Source organism: Siphateles boraxobius, unplaced genomic scaffold, assembly GCF_051911475.1.
Source record: "Siphateles boraxobius isolate OS27281-9 unplaced genomic scaffold, OSU_SipBor_1 68, whole genome shotgun sequence".
NCBI lineage: Eukaryota > Metazoa > Chordata > Actinopteri > Cypriniformes > Leuciscidae > Siphateles > Siphateles boraxobius.
Window position 1 is genome coordinate 12,475,751 of NW_027509195.1, and position 13,233 is coordinate 12,488,983.

A 13,233-nucleotide genomic window follows, 5' to 3' on the forward strand; every position below is an offset into this window, starting at 1 on the left:
AGATGGCAGGTATATTCAGAACACTGAACACTCTCCATGTCTGTCTGGTTGGTATCAGGACAGCCAATCCTCTTTTCACTGTAGTTGCAGCTCTCTGGGAAGGGGCAGCAAAAGGCCTACAGTAAGTCTATACATCATTATAACTGTCTTCCAGTGTGTCGTCATCGAGTGCTTCATGAGGTTGTGTTTGTGGCTCTGATCTTTTGTGGTGTCATCTTGAGTGGTTAACCATGTTTTGATTACTGTATTGTGTGTCGTGATAAGTGATGTTTGAAGTGTCTTGCAAAAAGGAACAATGTTTCTGTTTTAATGTTGCAGTACTTCACAATGGTTCCCCTTAAATCTCTGTCCTTAATATGGGGCCTTCAGACAGGCTGTCATTTTATTAGCAATATTCTTGTGGGATGTTAACACAGGTTAGTTTTCGGGTGAGTCCAAAATAGTGGCCAACTGATGTGTGTGTGTTTTTATTTTATTTTTTACACGATATTATTGTAAAGTGTTACCATAATATTATGCTTTAATTTATTAACAATAGTTAATGCATTAGGCATAAGGCCGTGAAAAACTATTTTTAATATTAATTTCAACCGTTCATTGTTAATTTATATTCCTTTGTCATAATACATCTAGATTAATGCATGCTGTAAACCCTAGAATAATAAGTGCTGTAAACGTATTTATTTTATGATCCCGAATGCATTGGCTAAGGTTAAAGGATTAGTTCACTTTTTAAAAAACTTTTGCTGATAATTTACTCACCCCCATGTCATCCAAGATGTCCATGTCTTTCTTTCTTCAGTCGAAAAGAAATTAAGGTTTTTGATGAAAACATTCTTGGATTTTTCCCCATATAATTGACTTCATAGGGTGCCAAACGGTCCAAGGTCCAAATGACAGTTTCAGTGCAGCTTCAGATGGCTTTAAACGACACCAGACGATTTCAAAAATAAATAAAAAAGTTTACGTTTTATAAGATCAAATGTTCGCCTTGCTCTGTTCTGTGATGCACGTCCGTGACTCTCCTGTTCGAACTCGTTCGACAAAATAAACAAATCTTTTTTCGAGTCATTTCGTTCATTCAACGCATTCAACGAACGAAATGACTCGAAAAAAGATTTGTTCATTTTGATGAAGGAGTTTGAACAGGAGAGTCACGGACGTGCATCACAGAACAGAGCTAGGCGAGCATTTGTGCTTATAAAACTTAAAGTTTTTTATTTATTTTTGAAATGGCAGATCGTTTCGCAAGATAAGACCCTTATGCATCGTCTGGTGTCTTTTAAAGCCATTTGAAGCTGCACTGAAACTGTCATTTGGACCTTGGACCGTTTGGTACCCAATGAAGTCCATTATATGGAGAAAAATCCTAGAATGTTTTCATCAAAAACCTTAAATTATTTTCGACTGAAGAAAGAAAGACATGGACATCTTGGATGACATGGGGGTGAGTAAATTATCAGCAAAAGTTTTTTAAAAAGTGAACTAATCCTCAGTATTATATTATGTTGCAAATGAGTTGATACTTATTTTACTACATATTTATTTACTTGTTTATACTCTCTAAATATTTCAAATGTTTTTTTAAACGTTCATTATCATTGAGACTATTAATGCTGTATTGTATTGCAGCTATTGTTGCCAGTAGGGTGACAAAGAGAGGCTCTACATGAAGTTGCTGTTGAAACATAGTGAAGTATTGGTTTAAACTAATTCTCACGGTCCTTGTTTCATTATGACAGCTTTATTTCAAAATAACACAGAAACCCTAGACTGAAATAGGAATTGAAACCTGTTTTTTAACGAATGTCTACCTGTTTTGGAAGAAGTTAGACAATGTTTTTTGGGTGTTAAACGTAGCTGGGTTTCTCAATAACTTATTTTCATTCTGCAATTGATCCTCAACTTCAGATGATGTCCTATTTTGTTAGGAGTTAGGTGACATCTTCCCATGTATACTGATCCTGGTTAGAAAAACGTGACTCGCTTAGAGAAAAAACATTTCTCCAACATTTCTCTGGAGTTGACCTGAGTTTGGCAGAAATTTAGTTCCTGAAGTCTTGAAACCTTTTAATTACTGCATGATTACCGGATATAAAGAACCCCATCACTAGAGTTTGATTTACTGGTCTGTTTTTTTTAATACTGTGTAATGTGGTTTAAAGCCCAAAGTATACTTCAGTTTTTACACATATGCGAGGGTCTGCGTACATTGCGCGTGATGCAAATTATGTCACCAGAATAGTACATGTGTACTGTACGTGCAGATCGCACTTGTGTATTGAAATTGTTTTGCACTAATCAGTTATTCCATAAGTTGGCAACATTGGGCCGGGCCATTTTTCACAGTAGAAAACTAAACTGAAGAGACGGAACAACAAAACAATACCAGTGACTGCAACAACAATAGACGCCCACATTGTCAGGCGCTTGTATTGAGAGGGTTATGAGATAGCCGCAACTTTAGTTAGTTTAAAAGTATACAAAGACATTTGTATTGGTTATAACTTCTGGAGAAAAATAGCACAGACACTGGAAGAATATGAATCATTCTAGAGTGCATGTGTAAACTGCCTGTGTATAACAATTAGTAATGCATTCAAAATGTAAAAATATACAATCTACTTGACTTTACTGCAAAAATATGCATTCTTGCAAGTCAGGCAAGAGGTCATGCTCTAACATATCGATCTTTTACTGGTCACACGTCTTCACGTGATACGAATTCGCATCAGTTGGCAAACAAGTTTTCCAAACTTGAACTTTGGAACGTTGCGAAATGCAAAATTTCCATTGAATATGGTCTTATTGTTAGGAGATACTACGGTTTGTGGCTCTACTATTGTAGAAAGTGCAACGGCTAACTTGGATCATGTGTGCCTTCATAACCGATCACAATAAATCCTTGACGTCTTTGAATTTTGTTCAGAGTTATGCGACAGTCGATCACCGTTTGTGAATACCATAGAAATAAATGAGAAGTGCCGTTTACTGAATCATACCTGTCATGCAATTGTCTGTGACTTCTCTTATAAAACAGCATTTTTTTTAATGTAAACTCTAAAAATAAACCAATCCAAAATGATACTTTAAAAGCAAACATGTTGAAGATTAGCAAATGGGCTGTCGATTCATTAAATGATAAACCATTTCCCCACAAAAGCATTTTATTCAGCGCAGTAAAGCCTCTCCTCCATTGACATCCATTAAAAAAATGGATCAGATTCAAAAATTCACATCACGTGAAGAATTTTTTTTAACACATTACGTGTTAGGGGCCCTAACCTCCGCAATAGGTTAGTTAAAGCATGTATAAGATCAGCCCCTACCCAAACACTCTTAGCACCCCTTAGGGATGGTAACTATCCCTGTGGGAATAGTGCCCAATGTAATAATACACAAGACCTATAACTTTAAACATCCTAGATCCGGTAAGAGCTACAATGTGAAGGGCATTATTACATGTAAAACTAAGAATGTTATCTACATTTTAAGATTCCCTTGTGATAGGGTGTATGTGGGAAAGACCACACGTAGTTTAAAACAGAGGATCAGTGAGCATAAAAGCTCTATTAGATGTGCTGACCCTAACTACCCTGTGGCCTGTCACTTTACAGAGTGTGCTCATTCAGTTTCTTCTCTTCGTTTTCAGGGAATTGAGCAGATTAAATTACCTAGAGGTGGCAATATTGATAAAGTGCTATGCCAAAGAGAACTTTACTGGACGCCTTACATCCTAAAGGTTTAAATGTGGACTTTGACATGAGTGTCATGCTGTAGTCACAGCTGTACTGTTTTTTACAAGTCTTGAATACTGCAGTTTATGAAGATTTTACTGATGTTTTTGTGGTCTCCATGTACTTGTACAGCAAGCATGTATGAATGTTTATATATGTATGCGTCTGTATTTTTGTATACATTTTGTATGTGTATTTATGTTTGTTTCTTGTGGTGTTTCTCACTATGTGGAGTTAATGTATTAATCACCTAAAAAACTACAACTCCCACCATTGGACGACAACTGGTCCTACCTGGCTTCTGCAGGTGTTAACAATCACTGTTAATTGTCCTGATGTGTTTGAACACAGTTAAATGGAATGTGACATTTATTGTCTGTATGCCCTGAGGATGGTCTGTTGACCGAAAGCTTGGTAATTAAATTTGCTTTAAGGATTCAAGTGTGCGGACAGTTTATTTATTTTTTGAGTTTTCTAGTCTTGCCTGTCTGGCACCTTGTTCATCGTGAGTGTGGTGAAACTCCTTCAACACATCACGTGTTAAAAGCGCTTTATAAATGAAGATGACTTGACGTGTGACCAGTAGAATATCAATACGTCACGGCATGACCAATTTGCTGAATTAAAAGAAGAATTTTTGCAGTAAAGCTGTTGATTGTATATTTTTACATTTTTGAATGTATTACTATTTGTTATATTTTGAATTCATGTTTATAAAAAAGATGCTGCAGAGCACGACGTCATACCACGACCATTGCAGTGTCCAAGGAATTTTGCATGCTCAAAATGTAGTGTGACCATGGCTTTAACAGGCGTTACAATTTTTTGCTATCCTTGCAGGCTTGCCTTCAAGTGGCTTTGTTTTCGCATGAGCATGCGTTTCCGGTCTGACGCATTCGCATGCGTATGAATGGAAGTCAGTTGAACAAAATATTTAATGTGACGGCACCCCTGTATACTTTGGGGTTTATGCTGCCTTCACATGCTATCATACAATTACCAACTTCCCTCTTCTGAAGTTGTGATTGTTGTTTTCTTGACTATTGGAATCATAGAGGAGACCAGACCAGGTTTATTTTTGCCTGTTTAATTTGAAACATTGAAAACCATGTACATATTCTAATATTCTTATTGGCTATTTTCACTGTGTATAAAACATACAATGATTATTCATAATATGAAGGTAAGATATCTGACATGTAAATATGCACTAGTTTAACGACAAGACAAGGCGATGTAGAATACCAGTCACAGCAGAAATCGTTCTCCCCTCCGCCATGTTTAAAGTTTATGGCACGCCCAACTCTGGGAATTGGGCATCAAAATTATTGCCAAGCTTCTCAGTGATAAATACGATTTCGGAGGTCGTTCATGTGCAATTATTAACTCTTAATTACGATAATCCCGATAGCATGTGAAGGCAGCATTACTCCAACTGCACACTCCCAGCAAACCAATACCCCATTCTTGAGGTTCATGAAGAAACACACAAACGTCTAAGGTCAGCACTATGTACCTGATCTTTTGCATTCTTTGTGCTCTTAAGGTGGACATGAATTTCATGAAGAAAATTCCTCCAGGCGCTGAGGCTTCAAATGTTTTGGTGGGGGAAGTTGATTTCCTTGAGTGTCCAATCATTGCCTTCATCCGTCTCTCACCTGCTGTTCTTCTCACTGGACTGACCGAAGTTCCTGTTCCAACAAGGTAGCGCTCAAGCACCCCTGAAAACGTAACTTGCATTTACATACATGCACACAAATAACAGTGGATAGCATAAGTGAACCCACCCATGCTAAAGTTGACTAAAAAGAGGAATACAAAATCATCTTTTGGAAATTGATCTTAATGCCTTAATTAAAAAAATGAGGAAAAATCCAACCTTTAAGGACACCAATTTTCTTTGTGAATGAATAATGTATTGTAAATAAATAAATGTTCTTCCTTAAAATACAGGTTGCATAAGTCAGGACACCCCTATGTTAAATTCCCATAGAGGCAGGCAGATTTTTATTTTAAAGGCCAGTTGTTTCATGGATCCAAGATACTATGCATCCTGATAAAGTTCCCTTGGCCTTTGGAATTAAAATATCCCCACATCATCACATTCCCTTCACCATACCTAGAAATTGGCATGGGGCACTTTCCATAAGATCATCTCTCAATGCAAATCAAACCAGCTATTAGCCTAACTGAAATAAAAGAATGACAATCTCTAGGTATGGTGAAGGGAATGTGATGATGTGGGGCTATTTTAATATATTTTATTTTAATATTTTAACATGCATGCTAGGCACTGTATGTGAAGCCTTTCATGCAATCTTGTCTTGCATTTATTTCCTCAACTTATTTACAGGTTTCTCTTCTTGCTGCTGGGACCTTTCGGTAAAGGGGGCCAATACCATGAGATTGGCAGGTCTATAGCTACTCTAATGACAGATGAGGTGAGGCTTCTACCTTGAACAATGCTGTATTTCTTAGTCTGCGTTCCTGTAGTTCAAACAGTACAGCATGTCCCTAGCAACATCATTATACCATCATTAAAAATTATACCTTGATTACAATGCAAGTCACCTTGATTAAAAGCATCTGTAAAATGCATAAATCTAAATATAATTTTATTTGAATGAATACAATGCTGTGAGAGATAAAGTACACTTCATTCAATAATAAGTTGAATTGTCTTAAGTTTATAGGGCATGTGTAATTTTTCACAACATTTGCATCTTGCAAATTACGACTATGTTGTAGTTGGCATAACGATTCTGAACTAAAAAGCCATATACTTGCCCACAAGTATATGGCTCCAACCTTAGTTGAACAATTGATGACAAGTTACACTACAGTTCAGCATATTGGACAGACTTTTGAACCTCACAGCCTCGATTTCATTCATGTCAAATTAAAATTGTCATCTACCCTGAAAAAAATTGCACATAAAGATCAGGATAAACTTACCCTGCTTTAAGCCTTCGGTAGCATTTTAATAGTGCTCAGAAGAACTTCTGTTCAGAAGTTGAGAATCAGTCAGTTTAAAAAAAAAAAACTTTTATTCAGCTAGGATGCATTAAATTGGTCAAAAGTGACCGTAAAGACATAATGTTACAAAATATTTCTAATTCAGATAAACAATGATTCTTTGAACGTTTTATACATCAAAGAATTTATCATGGTTTCCTCGAAAATATTAAACAGCACCACTATTTTCAACATTGACAACAATAAGAATAAGCTTCTTGAGGACCAAAACAGCATATTAGAATGATTTCTAAAGGATCGTGTGACACTGAAGACTGGAGTAATGATGCTGAAAATTCAGCTTTGCCATCACAACAATACATTACACTTTCAAATATGTGTGAAAAGTGAAATTTCAAAATATTACTGTTTTTACTATATTTTTGATCAAATTATTCAAGCCTTGGTGAGCTAAAGAGACTTTCAAAAAACATTAAACCCCAAACTTTTGATCTGTATTGTATTAGATGATTTTGAAGGATGCTCAGACTGTCTTTACTCATAATCACAAATTTAAGATTGCAGCAGTTCCATTTACGTCTGCATAATTGTATGCTCATATGCCTTCTCTAACACCATGACAGATCTTTCATGATGTAGCGTACAAAGCCAAAGACAGGAACGACCTTCTGTCTGGCATAGATGAGTTCTTGGACCAGGTGACAGTGCTGCCTCCAGGAGAATGGGACCCCACGATACGAATCGAGCCGCCGAAGAGCGTCCCGTCTCAGGTAATCATCGCCTGAGAGATATGGAGTTGGGGCTGTTGTAGAGTAGTGCATATGGCTCAGAAGTGCTAACCAGAAGGTTGTTGGTTTAATCTCTGCAAGAAACCAGCCATGAGCCACAGGGTTCACAGGGTGATGTTGTAGCTCTTTTTTTAGCCTCTTTTATTTTGTTGTTTCAATTTCATGGCTGCAGGAGAAGAGAAAGATGCCTTCCATGCCTAATGGCTCTGCTCCACTATCAGAGATTATCAATGAAGAGGAACACCATGCTGGACCTGAACTCAAAAGGACAGGAAGGTCAGAGCTAGTACAACCTCCATCACTTATATAATGCACACTCTTTTACATGCATCACCCATATTATAAGTTGGTCATAAAAGTTGGTCACTTTTAGTATGTTTTTGGATTCATATGAGGCTTAACTTATATATCAAAAAGGAGAGATTCTGTAATGTATGATTCCCTAAATAAGGCTGATGGGTTTATATAAATGACAAGTGCTCTTACATTAAGCCATTAAGGTATCTGGACTTTAAGGACATGCGGATGAATGCGTGTCAAAGCTGAACCCTGCTGATCACAGTGTTAGGGAGAGAGAGAGAGAGAGAGAGAGAAGGGGTAATGCTGGATTTACTTAAGTCTCTTTTGATGAAGGAGGACCTTATTATAAATGCATTAAGTGGAGGGGGGTAAAAATGTTTTTATGGTGCAAATTATCTAAGCCTTTCATGTCGGAGGTATTGAATAAAACCAGTAGATTTAATAGTGGCGCCCCTCTGATGTGCAGCTTAAGTGGCCGTCCAGAGACGGTTGTGTAAGAGTGCCTTTCATTAAGACGTGTTTTAGAGTCCCAAAGCGCTCTGAAAATACAGCACACCCAAACAGCCATTAGAACAAAATGAGAAATAATATCATTTTCAAATGCATTTCCTATTTGTATTTCCTTTAATGTTAAAGGAAGCTGACTTTACATAGTTAACTCCACTGTCATTACCAACAGTTATGCTTATTTTCTGTTTTATTATAATTACGTGTGTAATTACTGTTTTATTATAATTACGTGTGTATACAATATTATTTATTTTACTCACTGCTTTTATAAATATGACCTGGTTGAAACTTTTTTGTCATTCAATTGTCACAGGATATTCGGGGGTCTGGTGCTAGATGTGAGGCGGAAAGCCCCGTTTTACTGGAGAGATGTGAAGGACGCTATCAGCCTGCAGTGTTTAGCTTCCATCCTTTTCCTCTATTGCGCCTGCATGTCCCCTGTCATCACCTTCGGAGGCCTTCTGGGGGAAGCCACCAAAAACAACATAGTGAGTCAGACTTGTAGACTTGGCTCTGCCTGGAAAGATAAATGGAGAATTAAAGCTCTAAGAGTAGCCCTTTCCTGTGCTTTAAATATTTAATTTCTACTTCCACAGAATGCTGTTTTCTTAGCTTGTAACTCTCCCACAGTTTGATGACAGTCCTTTTGTCTGCGTTTGTTTTAGAGTGCCATTGAGTCTCTGTTTGGAGCTTCACTGACCGGTGTGGCCTTCTCTCTGTTTTCTGGTCAGCCTCTCACTATCCTGGGCAGCACTGGGCCAGTTCTAGTTTTTGAGAAAATTCTTTTTAAGTTCTGCAGGTGAGAGAGACTCACTTTCAATAGAGTCTCATTCCTTATTCGCTCCTTATAGTGCCATTCCTTTCTCCTTATTCTGTGCCTGAGGCATTATTCTCAAATGTTATATTTTGCAATTAGTGATTGTTTATATTTATATATGTGTGTGTTTATTTATGTTTGTTTAAAAGATATAGATTTTTATTGCAGTATTACGTTCTATTAATTCAGTTCGAACGGTTCATCTTAATGAATCAATTCAGTTTATATCACAGACAAACTCATGATTTAATGAAATTTCAGCACTAACCGTTTGTCCAAATGATTGGCTTGTAACAAATATTGTATAAAACAGTTTTAAATTAAGTGTGACATGTCAGTTCAGTCATTGCTTGACATTTCATCAACTACATATTAAAAAAGTTTCAGTAAATAGTAAATACTACTCGGTGTCAGAGATCGTTTTGTCTTAGGATAGGCTGATTTTTAAACCATACATACCGTGGCGCCATCTACTGGTGCAGAAAAGATTTGGTGCAGCGGTCTGGAGACACAAAACACATTTAAGTTCAACAGAGCCTCATTTTAATCCTACTTGTTTAATCCTACTGTTTGAAGTGTTTGAAGTTATTATATATTGAAGTTAAGAAAAACACATTGCTTATTATATGAATAATCCAGACAGTAGAAGATATTTATATTTCTTCATTTAGCAGATGCCACTTTGTAAGGCCGTCTAACTCGATCCAATGGCGGTATTCGAATTAGCGGTGAAGGTCTTTGCGTGTTACTGTCTTTTCTCGCGGCAAAGTATTTTTGGTTAAATGCAATACATTTTCTCATATGTATTAACTCGTTATTTCATCTGACTCCATACATGAAAAAAGGCTTTAATGATATCTGTGCATCATTAAATGTGAGCGAATGTTTTACTATTCTTTTAAACTCTCGAATAAAAATAATGTCAAAGTCAATTAGAATAATCAAATATCACAATTTAATATGTCAGGTAAATGTATCATTACAATTTCATAATCAATTCAAAGATAATCAATGCAAAACATCAAATGCTCTAGAACAAAGAGGAAAATACCCTACAAGAAATACGTGAGGCAGAGAGACTCGGCTCTCGACCTCACGGGCTGTTCTGGATACAGAAAAGAGCACCGAGCTCTCGCTGCGTTTCATTATATACCCAGATCTCATTTCAAATCTAAACATCATCCACAGTGGAATTTTACCTGTAAGTCACCATTTGCTAGCAGTGGAAAATTAGCATTCAGTCAAATGGTCAGAAGGTGTTAACTCAAAGACACACCCTCCAGTCCGGAATATATTTCTAAACTTCCTAAGAACTTTATTACCTTTTGGTTTACTTCTTTGGGAATGAGACATTTGTACCAGTCGCCCCGAGACATTTCAAATAATACCAAACATGTATAAACCTTGATGATAATCATTCACATTAAACCATTTACATTCTTGTGCGAGTTTGGGAGATCTCTGCCAGGATGAAGAATGGGGGAGAGAAATGTAGACTAGGATGAGGGAGGTGAGACCTTCGTCTCAATAGTGCATGAGGGGGAGTTCAAATGTTAATTTCCTTTTTTTTCTCAGAGAGTGGCCCTCTCTTAAAGTCCTTCCAGTTTTTCCAGTCTTACACAGAGCAATATATAACATGTCTATTTGTCTCTCGACAGTGACTACAATCTGTCCTACCTCCCTCTGCGCACTAGCATTGGCCTGTGGACGGCCTTCTTGTGCCTTCTGCTGGTTGCCACAGACGCCAGCTCTCTGGTGTGCTATATAACAAGATTCACAGAGGAAGCCTTCGCTGCTCTCATCTGCATCATTTTCATCTATGAGGCCTTGGAGAAACTCTTCCAACTGGGGGAGATGTACCCTATCAACATGCATGACAATTTGGACAACCTCACATTTTACACGTAAGGAAGTATTTGACTTGGTGTATAAATGGACCATATATTCAGAGGCTAGATTAAAAATAAACTTGGCCCCTTAATTCTAATTATTATTATTTTATATTTTTCCCTCAGATGTCAGTGTTCACCTCCAGCCAATACCACAGAGGAGATGGTACAGGCATGGAATCAGTCAGGGTTTACTCCAGAGACCAATAACTGGAGTGAGCTTAATGTGAAAGTAAGCATTTCATTTTTACAGACTACAGTCGAAGTGTCTTTTAACATGAAATACTATTAACGGCTTTTACACATTTACTAAACATTTACATTTTTTCATTGTTTTCTGTCCAATTTCAAAAGACATCAGAATAGGTGTCCAGTTGCCAGATTCTCGTTTATTAGTGAATTATGACAAAACTACTTCTTAACAGCATATTTATTTCTAAATCAAATCCATATGGAACCTTTGAAAAAAGTAAAATAATTTAAATTTTTTGTTCAATAGAAATTCTTGATCATCGAAGCTTGACATGTTTAAAAAATTAACCCTACAAAGGAAACACTATATTCATTAATATTTCATTTAATAAAAAACTATGAATTTTTAAAAGATTTTAATCTTTTTGACAACCCTAATTTTACATTGCATTTGTATCCATATCTAAAAAAATTAAAATCTTTTATTGTTATTTGTTGTAATTGTCATTTTCTCTCTTTAAAGGATTGCAAGCGACTCCATGGCGAGTTTGTGGGTCCTGCTTGTGGATATAATGGCCCGTACATCCCTGATGTATTGTTCTGGTCAGTCATTCTCTTCTTCACCACTTTCTTCCTGTCATCCTTCTTCAAGCAGTTCAAGACCAAGCGATATTTCCCCACTAAGGTTTGTTAAGTCATTCCTCCACCTGACCATGTGCTGATACAGTGTCATTTACTCTAACGTTTAGTTTCCATCCTCTACAGGTCCGCTCTTCCATCAGTGACTTTGCCGTTTTTATAACCATCATGATTATGGCCTTGGTTGATTACTTGGTGGGCATCCCCTCTCCTAAACTACATGTCCCAGATAGATTTGAGGTACTATGAATGGTATTTTCTATTATTTTATTTTTCTTTGTTCATCGTAATCTCGTTAAACTCAATGCAAGAAAACATGTTTGGCTGGTTTTAGGGGTTTTGGACTTTTGACCGTTGTTTCCACTCCCCCATATTTGGTCCATGTTTATTTTACTATGAAAAGTTGGAATCAATATTTCTCAGAGCAGTTACTTATGGAGCTTTATATCTCCAAAAAGAGTTGCAATGCGTGTATCATCATCTGAATGGTCAAATTTGTTGTAAGCAGCCCAAAACAAACAGAAAACACACTTAGCAGGGTGTAGTTGACTCTAAAACCACCCCAGCTGTTTCTGTTGTTTGTTATCATGCTGGTCTTTGACTATTGATTTAACCTCTCTTGTCCTGTTTTTCTATAAAGCCTGCCAAGACTCAATACATTAACATTGCCATATTCAATAACATGCTAAAACGTACTATTCTGAGAGTTGTCATGATACATACTGTTCTTTTGAACTTTCTATTCATCAAAGAATCCTGAAAAAAATACATCGTGATTTCCACAAAAATATTAACCATCAGTTTTCAACATTGATAAAAAAGTTTCTTGAGCACCAATATAATAAATAAAAAATGAGAGCACTTAACTAAAATCAATCATTTTAAATGTTTCAAGTGAATTCAGGCGTCACAACATGATGTACTGTATGAAAAACGGATATTCATTTAGATATATGAAAAAGATTTAACAGTGTTATTCAATTATTAGTGCTTTTAAAAATCGAGTGTATTTGAGCCTTAAATCAAAGCAAAGGTGATCAACATGTAAAAATATGAAAAAAAAGGAGCATGTACACTAAAATATCCGACATCGACCGATACCAATAATTAAACCCGTTTCTAATGTAGGCTGATAACCGAAATGGCACAACAATTGTGCATCCCTAATAAATCACATTTTATGTTTATAATAAAAAGAGTGTTTTCCTTCTGTCCCGTAGCCCACCTCTAAGAGTCGGGGCTGGCTGATCTCACCTCTGGGTGATAACCCCACATGGACGTTGATCGCAGCAGCCATCCCTGCCCTCCTGTGCACCATCCTCATCTTCATGGATCAGCAGATCACCGCTGTCATCATCAACCGTAAAGAACACAAGCTCAAGGTC

At 36.8% G+C, this 13,233-nt stretch overlaps 1 protein-coding gene across 18 annotated transcripts in view; it reads left to right on the forward strand.

The window, feature by feature from the left end:
* slc4a7 (solute carrier family 4 member 7) overlaps positions 1 to 13,233 on the forward strand; it is a 46,061-nt gene that overhangs the window by 23,397 nt on the left and 9,431 nt on the right. For 9 of the 18 annotated variants that reach the window (XM_077214854.1, XM_077214851.1, XM_077214858.1 and 6 more), the window contains 12 exons: positions 59 to 121; positions 5,284 to 5,441; positions 6,091 to 6,178; positions 7,337 to 7,483; positions 7,674 to 7,777; positions 8,625 to 8,799; positions 8,977 to 9,110; positions 10,787 to 11,032; positions 11,144 to 11,249; positions 11,733 to 11,894; positions 11,975 to 12,088; positions 13,069 to 13,230. In XM_077214854.1, coding sequence (XP_077070969.1) covers positions 59 to 121; positions 5,284 to 5,441; positions 6,091 to 6,178; positions 7,337 to 7,483; positions 7,674 to 7,777; positions 8,625 to 8,799; positions 8,977 to 9,110; positions 10,787 to 11,032; positions 11,144 to 11,249; positions 11,733 to 11,894; positions 11,975 to 12,088; positions 13,069 to 13,230 — 1,659 coding nt within the window. Of the gene's footprint in view, positions 1 to 58; positions 122 to 5,283; positions 5,442 to 6,090; positions 6,179 to 7,336; positions 7,484 to 7,673; positions 7,778 to 8,624; positions 8,800 to 8,976; positions 9,111 to 10,786; positions 11,033 to 11,143; positions 11,250 to 11,732; positions 11,895 to 11,958; positions 12,089 to 13,068; positions 13,231 to 13,233 lie in introns of all 18 variants that reach the window. The other 9 variants (XM_077214860.1, XM_077214864.1, XM_077214859.1 and 6 more) reach the window with 2 other exon arrangements.